This window comes from Leguminivora glycinivorella, chromosome 25 (genome assembly GCF_023078275.1).
Source record: "Leguminivora glycinivorella isolate SPB_JAAS2020 chromosome 25, LegGlyc_1.1, whole genome shotgun sequence".
NCBI lineage: Eukaryota > Metazoa > Arthropoda > Insecta > Lepidoptera > Tortricidae > Leguminivora > Leguminivora glycinivorella.
In genome coordinates this window covers 8,244,231-8,261,256 of record NC_062995.1, presented here as the reverse complement: position 1 = coordinate 8,261,256, position 17,026 = coordinate 8,244,231, and the positions used below count along the sequence as shown (strand labels likewise).

Below are 17,026 nucleotides of genomic sequence, written 5' to 3'. Positions count from 1 at the left end.
TTTGTGGAAAACGACATAATGCTATTTTTGAAAAAGGACGGCTAGTAATTTTAAAACTAGTGGTAATGACCATTCGTTTTCGATTCTGTTAGTAGAATTTAAATCATTAGTAGTGGAGATATTATTGAACGAATTCCACGAAATCGAATGGCCGAGATTCAAAAACCGGCCCCCTGAACCTATAGTCCCATTACGAATTGAACCACAGAATATATAATAGTACAAGTACAGAAGGCCCACTGCTTTGATGTTCACGACATGCCGCCTTTTTAAATGCCTACAAAATTCTAACAAAGAAACGAGCCGCACGTGCGCGACGCCCGGCGATAGGGTTCCCTACGGATTAAAACGATTTAATACTCAGATAAAATGTTATACTATTATATTCAAGTCGTGGGTACTTTCTAGGTATAAATATATAGTATTTATAAATTTTTGTTTAAGTTTAAGTTCCAATATCACAAGCCTTATTGAATCTTTTCGGGGCCTTAATCAATGGTAGATCTGTGTAAACATGTCCCATGGTATTTATTTTATTCATTGAACGGAATAAACGTAAACAAACTGCTGTCACTGTCAAAGTAACACGTGCAGCTCAAGTCAGGGGTTCTCAAAGAAAGGGCCGAGAGAAAATCAAATTACTTTTAACTAGTTATTAACGATCACTCTATTACATACTTAAAAATCGTGAAGCGATCGAACACATTGACTGTTATATTATGTTATGATCCAATGCAAGTCAATATAGAAATCGGTCCAAAATAGACGATGTCCTGTCATATCCTACCTTATTACCACCATCGCATTTGAAGAAGACGGTTTTAATTAGTAATTAAAAATCACTGCCAGTAGTCTCAACAGTTGCTAAAAAATAATGTTTAGCGGCCCGCTACTTGGTCGCCCAGGTACATTTCCACAGTAATACCAGTGCAATATACAAACTACCCGACAAAAAAACGGCTTTTTAATTTCAGTAGATATACCAAAACGTTTAGTGTTTCAGTTTATTTTCGTTTAAAAAGAGTCATTATTTGTATAATGGAATATGTAAAGATTTTTATTAAAGCTGTAAAATATCGGCAATTTTAATACCTAGAATGGTGCAAATTTTTTATAGCACCGGCCACACTTTTGTTTACAATAATTCCGGCTAATTAAAAATAGGAATATAGTTCTGATGATGGGATCCTGGAGAAGTCGAGGGAACTCCTCAAATCTTAAAGGCATACATATAGTGACACAAGCTTTTGCCCTCGTCTTCGCTCGCCTTAAATTCGAAAATTGCGGAATGCTTCATACAAACGTCCACCCCCATTTTAAGGAAGTGGGGTGTTAGAAAGAGACATAAAGTAGCCTATGTCAATCTCCATTCCTACAACTATATTTCACTTAAAAAATTACGTCAATTCGTTGCCCCGTTTTGCCGTGATAGACGGACAAACGAACAGACACACTTTCCCGTTTATAATATTAGTCTCTCTTCCTCCTACCCTTATCCCACGTTAGGTGGGGTCGGTACAACACGTCTTCCTCTTCCATTCTCCTCTATCTTTCGTCATCTCAACACTCACATCTTTCTTCTTCATATCCTCTTTCACACCATCCATCCAGCGTTGTTTGGGTTTACCCCTCCCTCTCCATCCATCAACCTTCATCTCCAACATTCTTTTGCCTATATGACATTCGTCCCTCCCGTCCCGTCCCGTTTATAATATTAGTACGGATGACATGTTACATAAAGCCATCCCGCAGATAATGCGCGCACTATAAAGGTCAGGACTCGAGTCGCGGCAATTTAGTTAAGAACTACAAAATGGAGCTCCTAGTATTATTGTGTATCTTTAGCCTGGCTTTCGCGGCACCTAAGTAAGTATTTTATTCTTCTTTATGATCAATCAATCAATCAATTATTTATTCGTGATAACTACAATAAAATACACAAGTAAAAAAAACAGAAACAGCAAATAAAAGAAATTAAAACATATAATTAAGTTACCACTTACCACGAAATGGTCCCGAGCCCGACTCAGCATAAATGCTAACCCGAAGGTCAGCGCTGGTCTTCCGTCGATGACGTCGATGACTGATGAGATAGGAAAACTAATGGTAAGCGACCACCGTGGTCATTCGAAATACCGGCAGGTTTGGAAGTGCGTTGCTGGCATTTAAGATGGGTGTGCGCTTTTTTCTTGAAGGTTTGAAGGTTATATTGGTCCGGAAGTACCGCGGGCGCCAGTTCGAGAAAGTGATCTTATGTCGTCGGGATAAGGTATCGAATAGCTTGTGTCGTTATGGCACCTGGCCCACTCCGATTTTTAGGGTTCCGTACCAAATAGGTACAACAGGAACCCTTAATGGTGCGACTCTTTCCGTCTGTCACATTAGGTACTAAATATCTCGTGAACTACTGATGCTATCAACTTGAAATTTAAAATAGTTGTGAACATTGTAAACCTCTACAATTAGAAAGTATACATTCTTTTAATTTATTAATTTTAATTGTAGAAAATGGCCCAAATGAAAGGGAGGCAAACTGTAAATTTCAAGTTACTAGTCAAGTGGGGTATCGTTAGAAAGAGCTCAAATTGAACGTAAATAAAATATTTTTTATATATTTTTTTGTTGAACGTAAATAAAATATTTTTAAAAACAGGGTGTATAATTTTTTCCCATGGACATAGCAATATATTTAATTGTTGTGGACAAAATAGAATTTTGAAAGAAAATGTAAAAAAATACAATTAAAATTGACTTTGGCTTTGGCGGAATCTCAGAAAAATTGAATTTCGCGCCATTTTTGTGCCAAGTCTCGTTTATTAATACATCTACGATCAACGAATCTTCAAATATCTTTATTGCAGTAATATTACACATTACAATATAAATATAGCAGGTAATACAGACCCTGCTTTACGCTATACCTACGTATATGTAAGTATATGCATTGTATGTAGTAAGTAGGTCTTTGACTCTTTGTGTCCTTAGAAGGAGAACTGCTCTGATCTGGCGCAATCTTTGAAGCAACATATCAGAGTTCAATCCGATAAGTACAAGTATAATCTAATTCAGATGTAATGTAGAAAAGGATATAAGTCTTTAAAGAGCTGCCGAACAACTGACAATCGTTGACGCTAGACGCCAATCGAAACGCAGTTTATCTCTGCCACGCCAATGAACAGCGATAGAGATAGCTAAGCTACGATAACAATATTATCGTTAGCGTTTGTGCATTTGGCACATAATATGTTATGTAAATTTGCAAACATGATAAAGGTCAGCCTTGTTTATGTGTCAATAATATCAGACTACCTAATATTGCCTATCTGTCGAAATGTTTTATGATTATAGGTCATGATCGCGATAGCTCTTTAACTTCAAGATTTAATAATTACATAATTATATAAGAAATTGTGGTGACTGGTTAAGAATTTCACCACCCCCTTTCTTCCCGTGGATGTCGTAGAAGTCGACTGTGGGATACGGCCCGCCTAAATTGTAAAGGCGAGTCTGGCAACCTGTAACTGCAATGTCACAATTTGCCTGCAAGAGTGGCACTGAAACTTAGTAGTTCGTGTGCTCTGCCTACCCCTTTACAGGATACAGGCGTGATTATATGTATGTATGTATATAAGAAACTAAGACTAAACAAAAGCTAGCTAATATTTAAAATAGGCCCTTGAGGCATGGTACCATGGATGTTGGCGACATTCCCTCGCTGTATCGCAATGCTGATACGTTGTGCGATGCGAGGAAGCCACCAGCTCTTTGGTCACCAGTGTGCGTAGCTGAATGCACAAACGCTCACGATAATATCTCTTTCGTAGCTATCTATCTCTATCGCTCTTGCGTATTGGCGCGACAGAGCCAGACTACATTTCTGCGGTGTTTCGCGTCGCAGAAACGCCGTTCCGCTGCGGGGCCAGTTATCTCAACCAGATTTTTTGGATTTTTGTGAAAAACTCGTTCGGGCTGGGGGGATGACGCGTGATTGTCGCTAGATGTCACTTAACTATGCCTATACAAATATCCCGCATTTACTGATGTATGGAGTTACAACTCTTTCCCATCGACCTACAATAGGGACTGAGCTCACACTTTTTTGCCATACTAAATTGAACCTTATCACCGGCGCATAAAGGCGTTCTTGACAGACTAGCAACAGTGTGTCCACATGAGAGGGTCAAAGTTGGGGCTGGTGTCCCTCTCGCACGTGTGACCAGTGTTAAAAAATTACTATAGTAGTAGTATTTTTACCTGTATGATAACTAAGTTTATAAACTACTTAAATTATTTTCGTATTATATCGAGGCAAGGGTATTAATACCTGTAACGAATTGGTAAGTCATTATTATGAAGCCATAAAACCAAAAAATTGCGCAATTATTAAAAACCTTTAATTGGGTATTAGTAGATTTGGTAGTAACTTTGAATATTGACTGGTATCCCCAAATGATGACAGTGATGACGTCATTCAAATGATTTTGATAGTGGTAATAAGTGCGAGAGGGACACCAGCCCCAACTTTAACCTCTCATGTGGACACACTTTTTGGCCTAACTACTCATTCTGGTTTAATTATAATTCTGTGCTCTTTCCTTACTTTTTTTTTTTAAATTTATTTATATCATAAAGAAAATTACAAAAATCTTAAGAACTAAGATGCGCCACAGAAACTTGTAAGAAGTTTAATGCGTGGTGCAAATGCATCACTCCGCTCAACTGCACAGACAATAGGCTAGTTTCCTATACTTAAAATAAAATATTTGATGCAGTGCACGAAATAAAGCAGCACATAATTAGAAGAAAAATATGGACAGTAGTTATTTTTAAACATACTTTCTATTTAATAAGTCAAAGAGAAAGATATAAAGTAAATGAATTGACCGTGACGTCACTCCTCAGTATTTCATAGTAATTCCATACTAACAAATCGTTTTGACAGTTCATAAAAAGAAGCTGATTTGACTAGTTGGAAACTAGCCTATTAGTAGTACTTATTCCTCTATGCTATTATAAATGCAAGGTTTGATGTGATAATGTAATGTTACAGATCAAATGAGTACGATACGATAGTCATCGGTCTTGGCTCAGCCGGGACCACGGCGGCGTCGGAGCTAGCCAAAGCTGGACGTAAGGTAAAGCATTACCGCCTATCGAGTATTACCGCCTTATAGAAGACCGCAGCCCAATAGCACTAGACCCTACTCATAGTGTTGTGTTCCTGCCGGTGAGTAAGGCTGCCAGAGCTCAACGAGGGTGCGGTGTGCTGATGACGGGAGAACTTACGGAACTGACTTATTCCGTCTATTGTCCTTTGAGTCGTCGGCAACCCGAACCCTCCTTGGAACTTGTGCACTCCTTTTTACTGTGTAGGTATTTGACACAGCAAAAGGGAATGTACAAGTTTCTAATGGGGTGGCAACGCGCATGTGACACTGTTTGAGTTGCAGGCGTCCATAGGTTACGGTGACCGCTTTCCATCAGGCGGGCCGTACGCTTGTTTGCCACCGACGTAGTATAAAAAAAAAAGTATAGGCTCAGTCAAATCAGCTTCTTTTTAAGCACTGTCAAAACGAATTTGAACGACTTGCTAATATGGAATTTATATGAAACCGAATTGAGTGACGTCACGGTCAACTCAGTTACTTTAGATATTTCTACCTGATTTATTAAATAAAAATTGGATTGAAAAATAACTTCTGCCCATGTTTTTCGTATAATTGTTTGATGCTTTATTTCGTGCATGGTATAATAGTACATTACGATACAAGTGCGTAAAAAAGGAAGTTTCCTTTTCGCACGTGTATCGTACGACGTTTTTCAGTACAGATGAGCCTTCGAAGTTTCGACCTGGCATATAATGAACCACTTCTCGCACTAGTGCGTAAAAAAAACACCATCTGTACTGAAATAGTACATTACGATACAAGTGCGTAAAAAAGGAAGTTCGAAACGAGTGGCGATAAATTAAAACACGACCGAAGGGAGTGTTTTAAACCGACACGAGTTGCGAATTTCCTTTTCGCACGTGTATCGTACGACGTTTTTCAGTACAGATGAGCTTCCGAAGTTTCGACCTGTTATATAATGAACCACTTCTCGCACTAGTGCGTAAAAAAACGACCATCTGTACTGAAAAATATTTTATTTTAACTACAGTCAAGTTCGATATCCCTATTATAGAGAGTTACTGTCGAAGTAAAATGAGTAATCACAGCGCATAGACTGCCATCTCTTGACACAGGCTTAAAACTCTTGAACCTCAGTTTTGGCAATTCTTCCCATATTTTTTTTCTAAACTTCTCTTATCTATGATGTTATAGGTGCTGGCATTGGAAGCGCAGGGCCGAGTCGGAGGCAGGGTCCACACTGTGCCGTTTGGAGACGGGCTGGTGGAATTGGGAGCCGAATGGTAAACACTACCCTCGTACAGCCTGTGGCCTGTTTCACAGTGACAATTATCTATCGACAGAGATACTTCACCGTTAATTCAGTTAATTGGCTGCGAGCCGATTTTTGAGTCTCACGCGTTCGAATTCAGAAAATTGAAACGGAAAATAATAAGCGAGTTACCGTTTTCAACCGGTATTTTAGTGACAAAATCCCGTATGCGAGATTCAAATATCGCCCTCCTGTTCAGCAAAGAAATATTGACGCTGAGTTGCTGAGTACTTAAATAAGTTACTTATCAACCCAGAAATAGGCACAGAAGCAGAATTGTCAGTGTCAATGTCACTGTAGTGAAATAGGCCACTGGAAAATAAGAGTAGTGTGTAGAAATCAAGAAATGGCCACATCGTTCCGTTTTCTCACATATAATTTGAGAGTATTTGTCATAGTTAGTCATGTGGCAGTCATATCGATGTGGAGGTCACTGGTTCAAATCCGGTTCGAAGGACCAAATTGAAGTGGGTTATGCGTATTTCTGGCTTATGTGACGTAAATTGTGTCTTTCCAAAGACCGATGCGCATTCCTTATGGCCGTTTACGGTAACTATACTCCAATTGCTAATTCGAGTCCAAAAAAACTACTACGATGTTGCCACTGCAATAAAATGTTTGTAAAATAGTATAATCCTTTTTTATAAAAACACACGCCAAGATAAATTATTTATTATTTATTTCAATCCTTTGATTTATATATTTAATAGTCTTTTATTATTTACATAAATACTAGGACGCTCGATTTTTTTTCTTTTTTTCCGTGATTTTTAGTTGTAAAGTTGGTATTGCGCTTGTATCACTTCAGGTATCAATAACATTTGGTGCTATATTTTGCGGTATAGAACAAACTATTGATGATATAGATATTGTGACCAATTTTTTATATATATATTTTACAATTAGGCTTTATGGTTGCCACGGCCGCCATTGTTTTGGAAGCGGCCATGACACCATGGCCTGTCAAACTGTATTTGAATTTATTATTATGTATGATACACAGATATACAATTATACAGACTACATCTCTGATATATGATAGACAGACGTTAATATGCAAGTAGCGCTTTATTGACAACCGACACTTATGAACCTTTTAGATAAAAAATGGCACATGTAATGATCTATTGTTTTACCTTAAAGAGAGTATGTAAGTAAGTTTGAGTAATGTTCTTCAATTTATGGTTCCAAATCTCCTGAGGAGTCTCAGAGATACATTGGGCACTCGTTCAATACGCTAAGGAAATACCTTTCGTGAGCCCCTGACTTCGCCACGCGCCATTCTGAGAGCCAGTTCAGGTGCTACCCTTCAGCAATAACATTCTAATATTGGTAATGGGTTGTAAGACTCCAATGACTAATTTAATAAACATTGGCGAAAATTGCACCTGACTGAGATAGGGCAGCTTTAGTGCATACGTTTGTCTGGTTTAAGTTTTATTATTATTAGCAACGTGAATGAAGGTGATGTTGATTGTCACATATACACGTAATATAATGCGAATTACCAACATTTATCATTAGTGGCGACCGGTGGAACTAATTTGACGTATGAGAATTAAAACAAAAAAACTAAAACGAATTTTCTCCACAATTTTATCATCAAGTATTCTTGGATTTCTTACGTGCCAAATAAAGAATGTAGAAGGTTGGCGAAACCTGAAAAGTATTTTGACAGTGACATAAGTGACATTGACAGCTGTGACATTGACGTATCTGTCGTAGTTTTTTTGGACTCGAATTAGCAATTGGAGTTATAGCTCAAACTTGCTAAAATTACAAGACAAATGACTGCAGTCCGGCTTTTCCAATTAACGTTCGTAAATTCTACACACTTACATTTAATTTTTATATATAGCGGAAGTAGTTTGTCAGGATCGTAGTAAATGGAAATCTGTGATCTCTGCCTGCCCCTCTGGGAAACCGGCGTGATTGTATGTATTGTATGTATCATCATCATCCTCCTAGCGTTATCCCGGCATTTTGCCACGGCTCATGGGAGAGTGGGGTTCGCTTTCACAAATAATCCCAAGATTTGGCGTAGGCACTAAGTTTTACGAAAGCGATTGCCATCTGACCTTCCAACCCGAAGGGTAACTAACTAGGCCTTATTGAAATTAGTCCGGTTTCCTCATGATGTTTTCCTTCACCGAAAAGCGACTGGCAAATATCAAATAACATTTCGGACATAAGTTCCGAAAAACTCAGGTATGAGCCGGGGTTTGAACCCGCGATCTCCGGATCGGAAGACACACGCTCTTACCGCTAGGCCACCAGCACGGGTAGCATGGTCGCGCGATAGACGATAAAATATCAGGCCGTCCTTATCGCACTATTAGTAAGTGCGATAGGGACGGCCAGATGTTTTATCATTATCGCGCGACCATATTTGCCTGCCTGCGCTTTTGTATGTATGTATGTATAAAAAAAAATTGTCCAGGATTCACGGCAACGTCAGCAGCCGCACATACGCTCTGGCGACCAAACACGACATCGACACTAAGATCCAGCCGATGATAGTGGACCCTTACCGCTCTGACGGCTCCAAGCCTGACGTGGCTCTTGTCAGGGAGCTGGTAGACCGGGACTTTACTGAAGAGCATCCAGAGACTCCTGAGGCTGTGGGCACGTTTGTCACTAAGAAGTAAGTGCGCCACATTGATCAGACATCGCAACTTTTCCAGCAATTTTGGTGCAGCATTAAAGGAATATATATGTCCAAAGCCAGCTGGTTAGAAGACCAGGTACCGATGGCTCTTATTAGAACTTTTTACTTCATAGCTACTACCTACACTGAACTATCACCACATACATCAGAATAACAGCATCCTCTTGACAATAGTGGTATATTTCTGTCAAGCTTTACCTGGTCAGTGGTCACCCCTGTCAAACAAAACTTTACGAGATTCTTGACACCCATCAACTTTGTTAAAAACTAATATGTCTATCAATAATTCCGAACTCACGTCCTACATTTTAGATTCAAAGAGTTCATCGCGAACAGCAAGCCAGACCTGCTAAAAGACCAGGACTTTATCACCGAGTTCCTGGAGTTTTCCAACCTGTTGACGAACAACTTGGAGTCTTCCAACGACTGGAATGACGTCACCACTGGGGATCAGTATGAGCACCTGGGAGGTCCGCAAGCAATCAGCTGGCATAGGCACGGATACAAGACCTTCTTTGACATTTTGCTGGTAATTCTGTCATAAATATCACACCATCATCATCCTCTTTGTGTTATCCCGGAATTCGCCACGGCTCGTGAGAGCCGTTGGTCCGCTTTGACAACTAATCCCAAGAATTCAAAGCTGCCATCTAACGACCTTCCAACCCGAAGGGTAGCTAGACCTTATTGGGATTAGTCCGGTTTCCTCACGATGTTTTCCTTCACCGAAAAGCGACTAGCAAATATCAAATGACATTTCGCAAAATTCTGAAAAACTCATTAGTACCAGCCGGGGTTCGAACCCGCGACCTCCGGATTGAAGTCGCACGCTCTTACTACTGGCACCCAGGGCTTCCTGGAGTTCTCCAACCTGCTGACGAACAACCTGGAGTCTTCCAACGACTGGAATTGACGTCACCACTGGGGATCAGTACGAGCACCTGGGAGGTCCGCAAGCAATCAGCTGGCATAGGCACGGATACAAGACCTTCTTTGAAATTTTGCTGGTAATATATGGTGTCCCACTGCTGGGCAAAGGCCTCCCCCCTAGATTTCCAATCCTCAATGCCTCTTATCGTATAAAAATAAGTAGTGTAACGTTCGCTCGGCTTGGCGAGCAGCGGGGCGGGGTGGCCCTCGTGCGCGCTATGCAGCGTGGATTCAGGACACTTGTCATCATTCATCATTCTCTTGCCCTTACCCCAGTCACTTGGGGTCGGCGCAGCATGTCTTTCTCTTCCATACATCTCTGTCACTCGTCATCTCATCATTAACTTGTTTTAGTTCCATATCATGTCTCACACAGTCCATCCACCTCTTCTTCGGTTTTCCCCTCCCGTTACTTCCACCACCTTCCACATTCATTCGTAATACCTTTCTCGTCACATGCCTTTCATCCCTCCGCATTACATGTCCATACCTCATGTGCGGATTCAGGGGGGGGGGGTCATGGGGGTCATGACCCCCCCCTGGAGCCTAAGCTGGCCATACAAATAGACCACGTGACCCCCCCGGGGGGGGGCCTTGGCCTTTACCACGTGACCCCCCCCTGGGCACGAAGCTGGATCCGCGCTTGCCATACCATGCTAGTCGATTCGCTCTTACTTTTTCAACAATCGGTGCTACTTTCAGGCTTCCTCTGATATACTCATTCTTTATCTTATCCATTCTTGTCACGCCACACATCCATCTTAACATTCTCATCTCTGCCACGTGCAATCTCTTTTATGGATTCAGGGTGGCTAGCCGAATGGCACAATCGCTCACGAAACGCTCACGAAACGAAGCGCTAGTAGATATCTATCTCTATCGCGCTTGCGTATAGGCGCGACAGAGCCAGCGGCGTATCGCTTTCGTTTGGCGTCGGAGAAATGCCATTCGGCTACGGGGCCTGGACACTTGTATGAGCTTCTATTGTTTCATATGCCCAATATGAGCGTGTACTCAGCCGGCGTAGCCGAATGTCGCACAGACGCCGGCGCAAATGCAGTCTGGCTCTGTCGCGCCAATACGCAAGAGCGATAGAGATAGATAGCTAATGAAACAGATATTATCGCGAGCGTTTGTGCTTTCGGCTACACCGTTTTATGCACCGTGTTTTTATTGAATTCCGTTATAGTATGAATTTTCTGAGATGAACTTTTCGGTCTTGCCCTAATCTGTTAAACAAAGGCCTTTGTTTCTATTATTCGCGGCGGTTAGCTCCCGTTTCCACAGCACGTGCTAAAGTCTCAGTGTAGTTAAAAAGCAACTATCATGATAGCAATAAGGTTCAAATTTATTAAACAGTTTGCAGTGTGCAGGTAACTTTTTTTGAAGATGACAAAACGTGTTATCTCTCGGCTTTTTATGGATTTGAACCTTATTGCTATCATGATAGTTGCTTTTTAACTACACTGAGCACGTGCCGTTTAAACGGGAGCTAACCGCCGCGAATAATAGAAACAAAGGCCTTTGTTTAACAGATTAGGGCAAAAGCGAAAAGTTCATCTCAGAAAATTCATACTATAACTTCGGCATATAGTTAGGTCCATTGTAGGAAATAAAATAGCATAGTTTTTTTTAATTCTTAACTTTTTTCTGACAAACGCCATACACCTGCGATAGATGTTACATCAATTGCTGTTAAGAAACGGGCTTTGTGCGTTCGATATGCGATTGACATGTCATAGTTTTGACACTTACTTAGTGTGAGTTCATTGTAAAGCCCGTTTCTCAATCAGCAATTGAAGTAATATCCTTCTGTCTTCTTTTAGTTTAAGTAAATTATTTTCAAAATTTTGTTATTTCGTTCTTCTTTAAATTTCTTTATTATTCTGACATAAAAATTGTATTAACATGCTATAAATTATATTAAGTATAACTCATAGTCATGTTGTGTACATATAATTTTGGACTGTAATCTAGTTCTTAAGCATTTCTAGCCTGTATCTCTTTTGTTATTTCGATTACTGTCTGTTTTATGTACCTTATGAAATAAAATAAAAATAAACGCAGGTGTATGGTTTTTTTAGACAAAAATACGAATTTAAGAAAACTAACTAGGTATGCTACTCTGTTTGCTATAATGGACCTAAAACTATATGCCGAAGTTACCAGAATTCAATAAAAACACGGTGTATAAGACCATTTAGTTTAATGACACCATATAGAACTAAAAAACGTGTAGTAGGTATAATGACACATTTCATTCACAGAATAAATACAACGACGGTCCCGGTCTCCCGACCCTGGATATGAAGCTGAACACAGAAGTGACTCGCGTCGTGACACCGCAGCACCCGAACGAGACTGTCACCGTCGAGTGCGCAGATGGCAGCGCCTACGCCGCCAAACATGCTGTAGTGACTGTGTCGCTTGGAGTACTGAAGGCCACGTAAATATCACCAAAGACATATAACTCCGTATAGACAGATAAAGTCTAAGAAAAAAACGTACCTCAGTACCATACAGAAAAAGGTACGGGGGCCTAGATGGCATTACACCTTTGGCGTACCCTCAGCTAGATGGCGCTAATATTAATATTTGACATTTTAAAACATATCAAGCTAAGAATATGGGCCAAATTGTCAAAACTGATGTTCAAAAGTTTTAAGCCTGTGTCGAGAGATGGCAGTCTAAGACTGTGATTACACATTTTACTTTGACAGTAACTCTCTATAATACTCGATCCTCTTTGATATCACTAAACAGCCTGGCAAAAAAGTGTAAAAAATAATAGCTTTGAATGTGGCAACTGTTTTGACACTTCTGTATGAGAAAAAGAAGGGTTGCTAACCTATGATAAAAAAACTAGTTTCATTTTTACTCGTTTTTGACAAACTGTATAATAACTCCGTATAGATAGATAAAGTCTAAGAAAAAACTACCGCGGAACCATCAAGAGAAATTTAATGTACGCTCGCCTAGATGGCGTTACGCTTTGGTTGACTCTCAGCTAGATGGCGTTAGTAGTAATTTTTACCATGGAGGAATAAATAAGGAAAGAGTTGTAACTTCCATACATCAGTAAATGCGAGTTATTTGTAGTGACATGTAGCGTCAATCACGCCTCAATCATGCGTCAAATAGCATAAAGTACTACTACTCGACACTAGGTGTCAACAGTGTCTCGTCTGCCAAAAATTTAATATTAAAACAGTTTACAACTTATATTACTCATACTCATACTCATTTATTTATAATATTGTTACATATTACACGTCACAAATTGAAAGGAATTGAAAACAGAATAAAAATTGTTGAGCGTTAGACTTTTCGTTCGTCGTGACATGTGACCAGTAGCAGTACTGATAATTTATGCTATATGACGCGTGATTGACGCTAGATGTCACTACAAATAACTCGCATTTCCTGATGTATGGAGTTAAAACTCTTTCCTTATTTATTCCTCTATGATTTTAACACATAACTATTAAGTTCAGAATATGAGCCATGTTGTCAAAACTGAGGTTCAAAAGTTTCAAGCCTGTGTCGAAAGCTCGAGAGTATTTGTCAACCCTAAATAGTAGAAAGGGATGGTGACATGCATCAGAAAGTGACAACAATGTACTTTCGGTATGGTTACCTGTATGGTAGTACTATTATGTACTTATTTAAGAGGATACGGTAGCGAAAATGCTAAAATGGAAAGGAGCCCCCCTTTCAACTTGGGAATTTTAGTTAAATATACAAGTGTTACGAGTATTAACTAGATTTATCGAAAAAAATTGTCCATTAAGAACAACTCAGTCAAAAGATATTTCGAAAAAATATTTAAAATCGAGGTTCCGCTCTCGACTCTTTCCTCCTTCAAAACTTAATCAATCGGAACGAAATTTGAGAATCTGAATAACAATAAAATAATCTATGTCGGACCGTTTAGCTTTTTTGGTTAATTATTACCAATCTTGAGTATCACACCTTTTTTTGTGCCACAATGAAAAAGGCCGTTTTTGGAAATTTTTGATTGGCTCTAGAATCTTTAAAGAGCAGAATATCAAAAAAATCAAAACGGTCCGACACAGATAAAAATAATAACAATCTGTGTTGAAAAAATCATTGTCCTATCTTCAAAAACCAGGGAGGAAATAGTCGAGAGCGTTTTTATGGAGAATTGACCCCTACCGTATCGTCTTAATCTGTAATTATACCTAATTTTCAGACATACCACTCTCTTCTCCCCACCGCTGCCTGCACAAAAGCAGACGGCCATTGAGAAAGTGAGCATGGGGGTCGTGGGGAAACTGATCCTGTCCTTCGAGAAAGTCTGGTGGCCGAAGGACATTAGTCTGTTTGCTTTCATTTGGAAAGGTATTATAGAAACACCACTGTGTTGATTAGTCACTACTAATCAGCGTGTTTGTTAAAACCATAGTGGGATAAGTTTAGTAAGGGAAGAGTTGTAACTTCATACATCGGTAAAATTAAGTTATTTGTAGTGACATCTAGCGTTATTCACGCGTCCATCACTCGTCAACTAGCGTAAATTATCAGTACTGCTACTTATCAATAGATGTCGCCACGAACAAAAAGTGTAATCCTCAACAATTTTAAGCTAATATTACAATAGTATTAATCAGTACCCTGTTTTCAATTCCTTCTGCTTGTAATATAAGTTGTAAACTGTTTTAATATTACATTTTTGGCAGACGCAACATTGTTGGGACCTAGTGTCGAGTAATTAGTGGTACTGATAATTTACGCTATTTGACGCGTGGTTGACGCTAGATGTCACTACAAATAACTTGCATTTACTGATGTATGGAGTTACAACTCTTCCCTTAGTTATTTCTCTACGGACTCTATGGTTGAAACCATAGACATATATAGACACGGTCAACCGTCAACCAAATCTTGGCACAAAAAAAGGCAGCTGAAAAATGTAGGGCTCAGAGACCAATTGTCTTCACAAAACGCGTGCCTTCCTAAAAACCTTGGCTTTGGCGGAATCGTAACACTTGAAAATTGATTGAAAATGTAGTACGAAGGTTTGATTCTCTTAAAAATTTGAATTTCGCGCCTATTTTAATGCCAAGTTTTGGTTGACCGACTATCAAGTTGGATCCTCCAGTTAGGCCGGCAACATACAGTCTTAAATTTCATAATCTTGAAAACATTATAATCTTATAAAATTGGATGGATTGCCTTGCCACACACATTCTTAAAATTCAGACTATTCGCAATCTGTCAGATCAATTTGAAAAAAAAATCATTATCTTTAAGAATAAAACTGTGTGGATAGCTGTGAAATTGTATGGAAATCCGTGCACTCGTTATAATTTCATAAGATTATGAGCCGGCCTTATACTTCCGTGGATCCGCCCAAAGAGTATTGTAATATTTATTTAATCTTTATTGAACAAAGAAACACAATGTACAATAGGCGAGCTTAATGCCATAAGGCATTCTCTACCAGTCAACCTTTAGGCAAATCAGAGAAGTTGTAGGCGGTATAAATGAAATGGATCCGCCCTAGCGGCGGAATGACAACAGAATCTATGGGACGCCACGATTATGAATTTTTCAGACTGTCTGTGGCGTGCCTATAACAGCAATGTTATTCGAGATTTAAAAAAAACATATAATTATCAATATATACTTTTTTATTTATAAAGGAGACGACAAGAAGAAAGTCCCTTCAGATGACTACTGGACGACAAGGATTCTGGGGCGCACCCCCCTATGGGGTCCAGCAATACTCTCACTCTGTGGACCAGTGGGGACGTAGCCAAACAGGTAATAATAATAAATAGTGCCTATACTTTTTACATAAATCTATGTCAAAAGTGACACTTAACGCCATCTATATGTATAATCGAAAGCTACAAGACATTTCTTTTTGTGGCGCCATCTATGTGTGGTGTAGTGTATGCGCGTTCTTAGGCATGTCGCATTTTAATGTATGGGATGGTATGATCTTTCTAAGGCAGCGTTCCCACTTAAGCGTCGCGTGTCTCGGGGCGCGCAACGGACGTCTCCGCCACGCCGCCTGAATGTAATTCAAAAAACGTCTCCTCAGTACATTTTGTATAGGAAGGACGTAAGGGCCTGGCCACATGGGCGCGTTGCGGCGACGCACCGCAAAAATTCTGCGTTGCGTTGCCGCGCCGCCAGTTTTTGCGGCAGGAAATCTGCGGCGCGGCACCGCGACGCAAGAACTCGCGGTGCGTCGACGCACCGCAAAAACTCGCGGCGCGGCACCGCAACGCAGAATTTTTGCGGCGCGTCGCCGCGCCGCCAAAACTGGCGGTGCGTTACCGCTGCTCGCAATTGTGAACTGTTGTGTTCGAATTAAACTTCGTGTCGTTTATATTTAACCCTTCTTTACTTGGTGATGGATTTTTTCCAAGCATCACGAAAATTGAATCAATAGTAGATTTAGTACAGTTTTTCACGATAAAATACTAAGCAAAATTCGAATTTTTCAATATGCTATTAAAAATCATCTTTTTTAGTTACGTTGTTTCATGTTAAAAAAATGGTGATAGATTTTTTTCATTATTTTTCCAGTGCTCAGCATATATACCACCATGGTGTCATATATCTGTAAATTGTAAAAAAAAGTAAAATCATGCAATTAAGGGTTTATTGACAATGGAGTGCCTCTCTAATTTATATTTCCGCAATGGGTACTGTAAGATTCCACTATTTGTCACTATAACCACAGAACTGGCTCAGCAACGCACCATCAAACCTTGCACTCCGTGTAGTGGTCTATCGACAACTGCCGCCTCCCACTCCTCAGGTCCTGACGTCTGCGCTTGAGACAGGTTTTAGGAACATCAATACATTACATCCCTTCCTTGTTATTTTGATTTATTTAATTAGTTAATATTAATTAGTTAATATTAATTATCATTTAATTTACATCATATGAGTCTGTATCAAAATTACATATCTACAATCATATGTATTAATGATAATTAATCACTGTCT

The 17,026-nt window shown here is 39.7% G+C and overlaps 1 protein-coding gene across 1 annotated transcript in view; it reads left to right on the top strand.

Moving 5' to 3' along the window:
- The first annotated feature begins 1,804 nt into the window (after positions 1 to 1,804).
- Positions 1,805 to 17,026, top strand: part of LOC125239525 (spermine oxidase-like) — a 47,607-nt gene continuing 32,385 nt past the window's right edge. The window contains 9 exon segments of the mRNA XM_048147140.1: positions 1,805 to 1,866; positions 5,051 to 5,135; positions 6,324 to 6,412; positions 8,882 to 9,085; positions 9,422 to 9,638; positions 12,307 to 12,485; positions 14,253 to 14,401; positions 15,706 to 15,753; positions 15,756 to 15,826. Of these exon segments, the coding sequence (XP_048003097.1) occupies positions 1,814 to 1,866; positions 5,051 to 5,135; positions 6,324 to 6,412; positions 8,882 to 9,085; positions 9,422 to 9,638; positions 12,307 to 12,485; positions 14,253 to 14,401; positions 15,706 to 15,753; positions 15,756 to 15,826 (1,095 nt within the window). The 5' untranslated portion in view covers positions 1,805 to 1,813.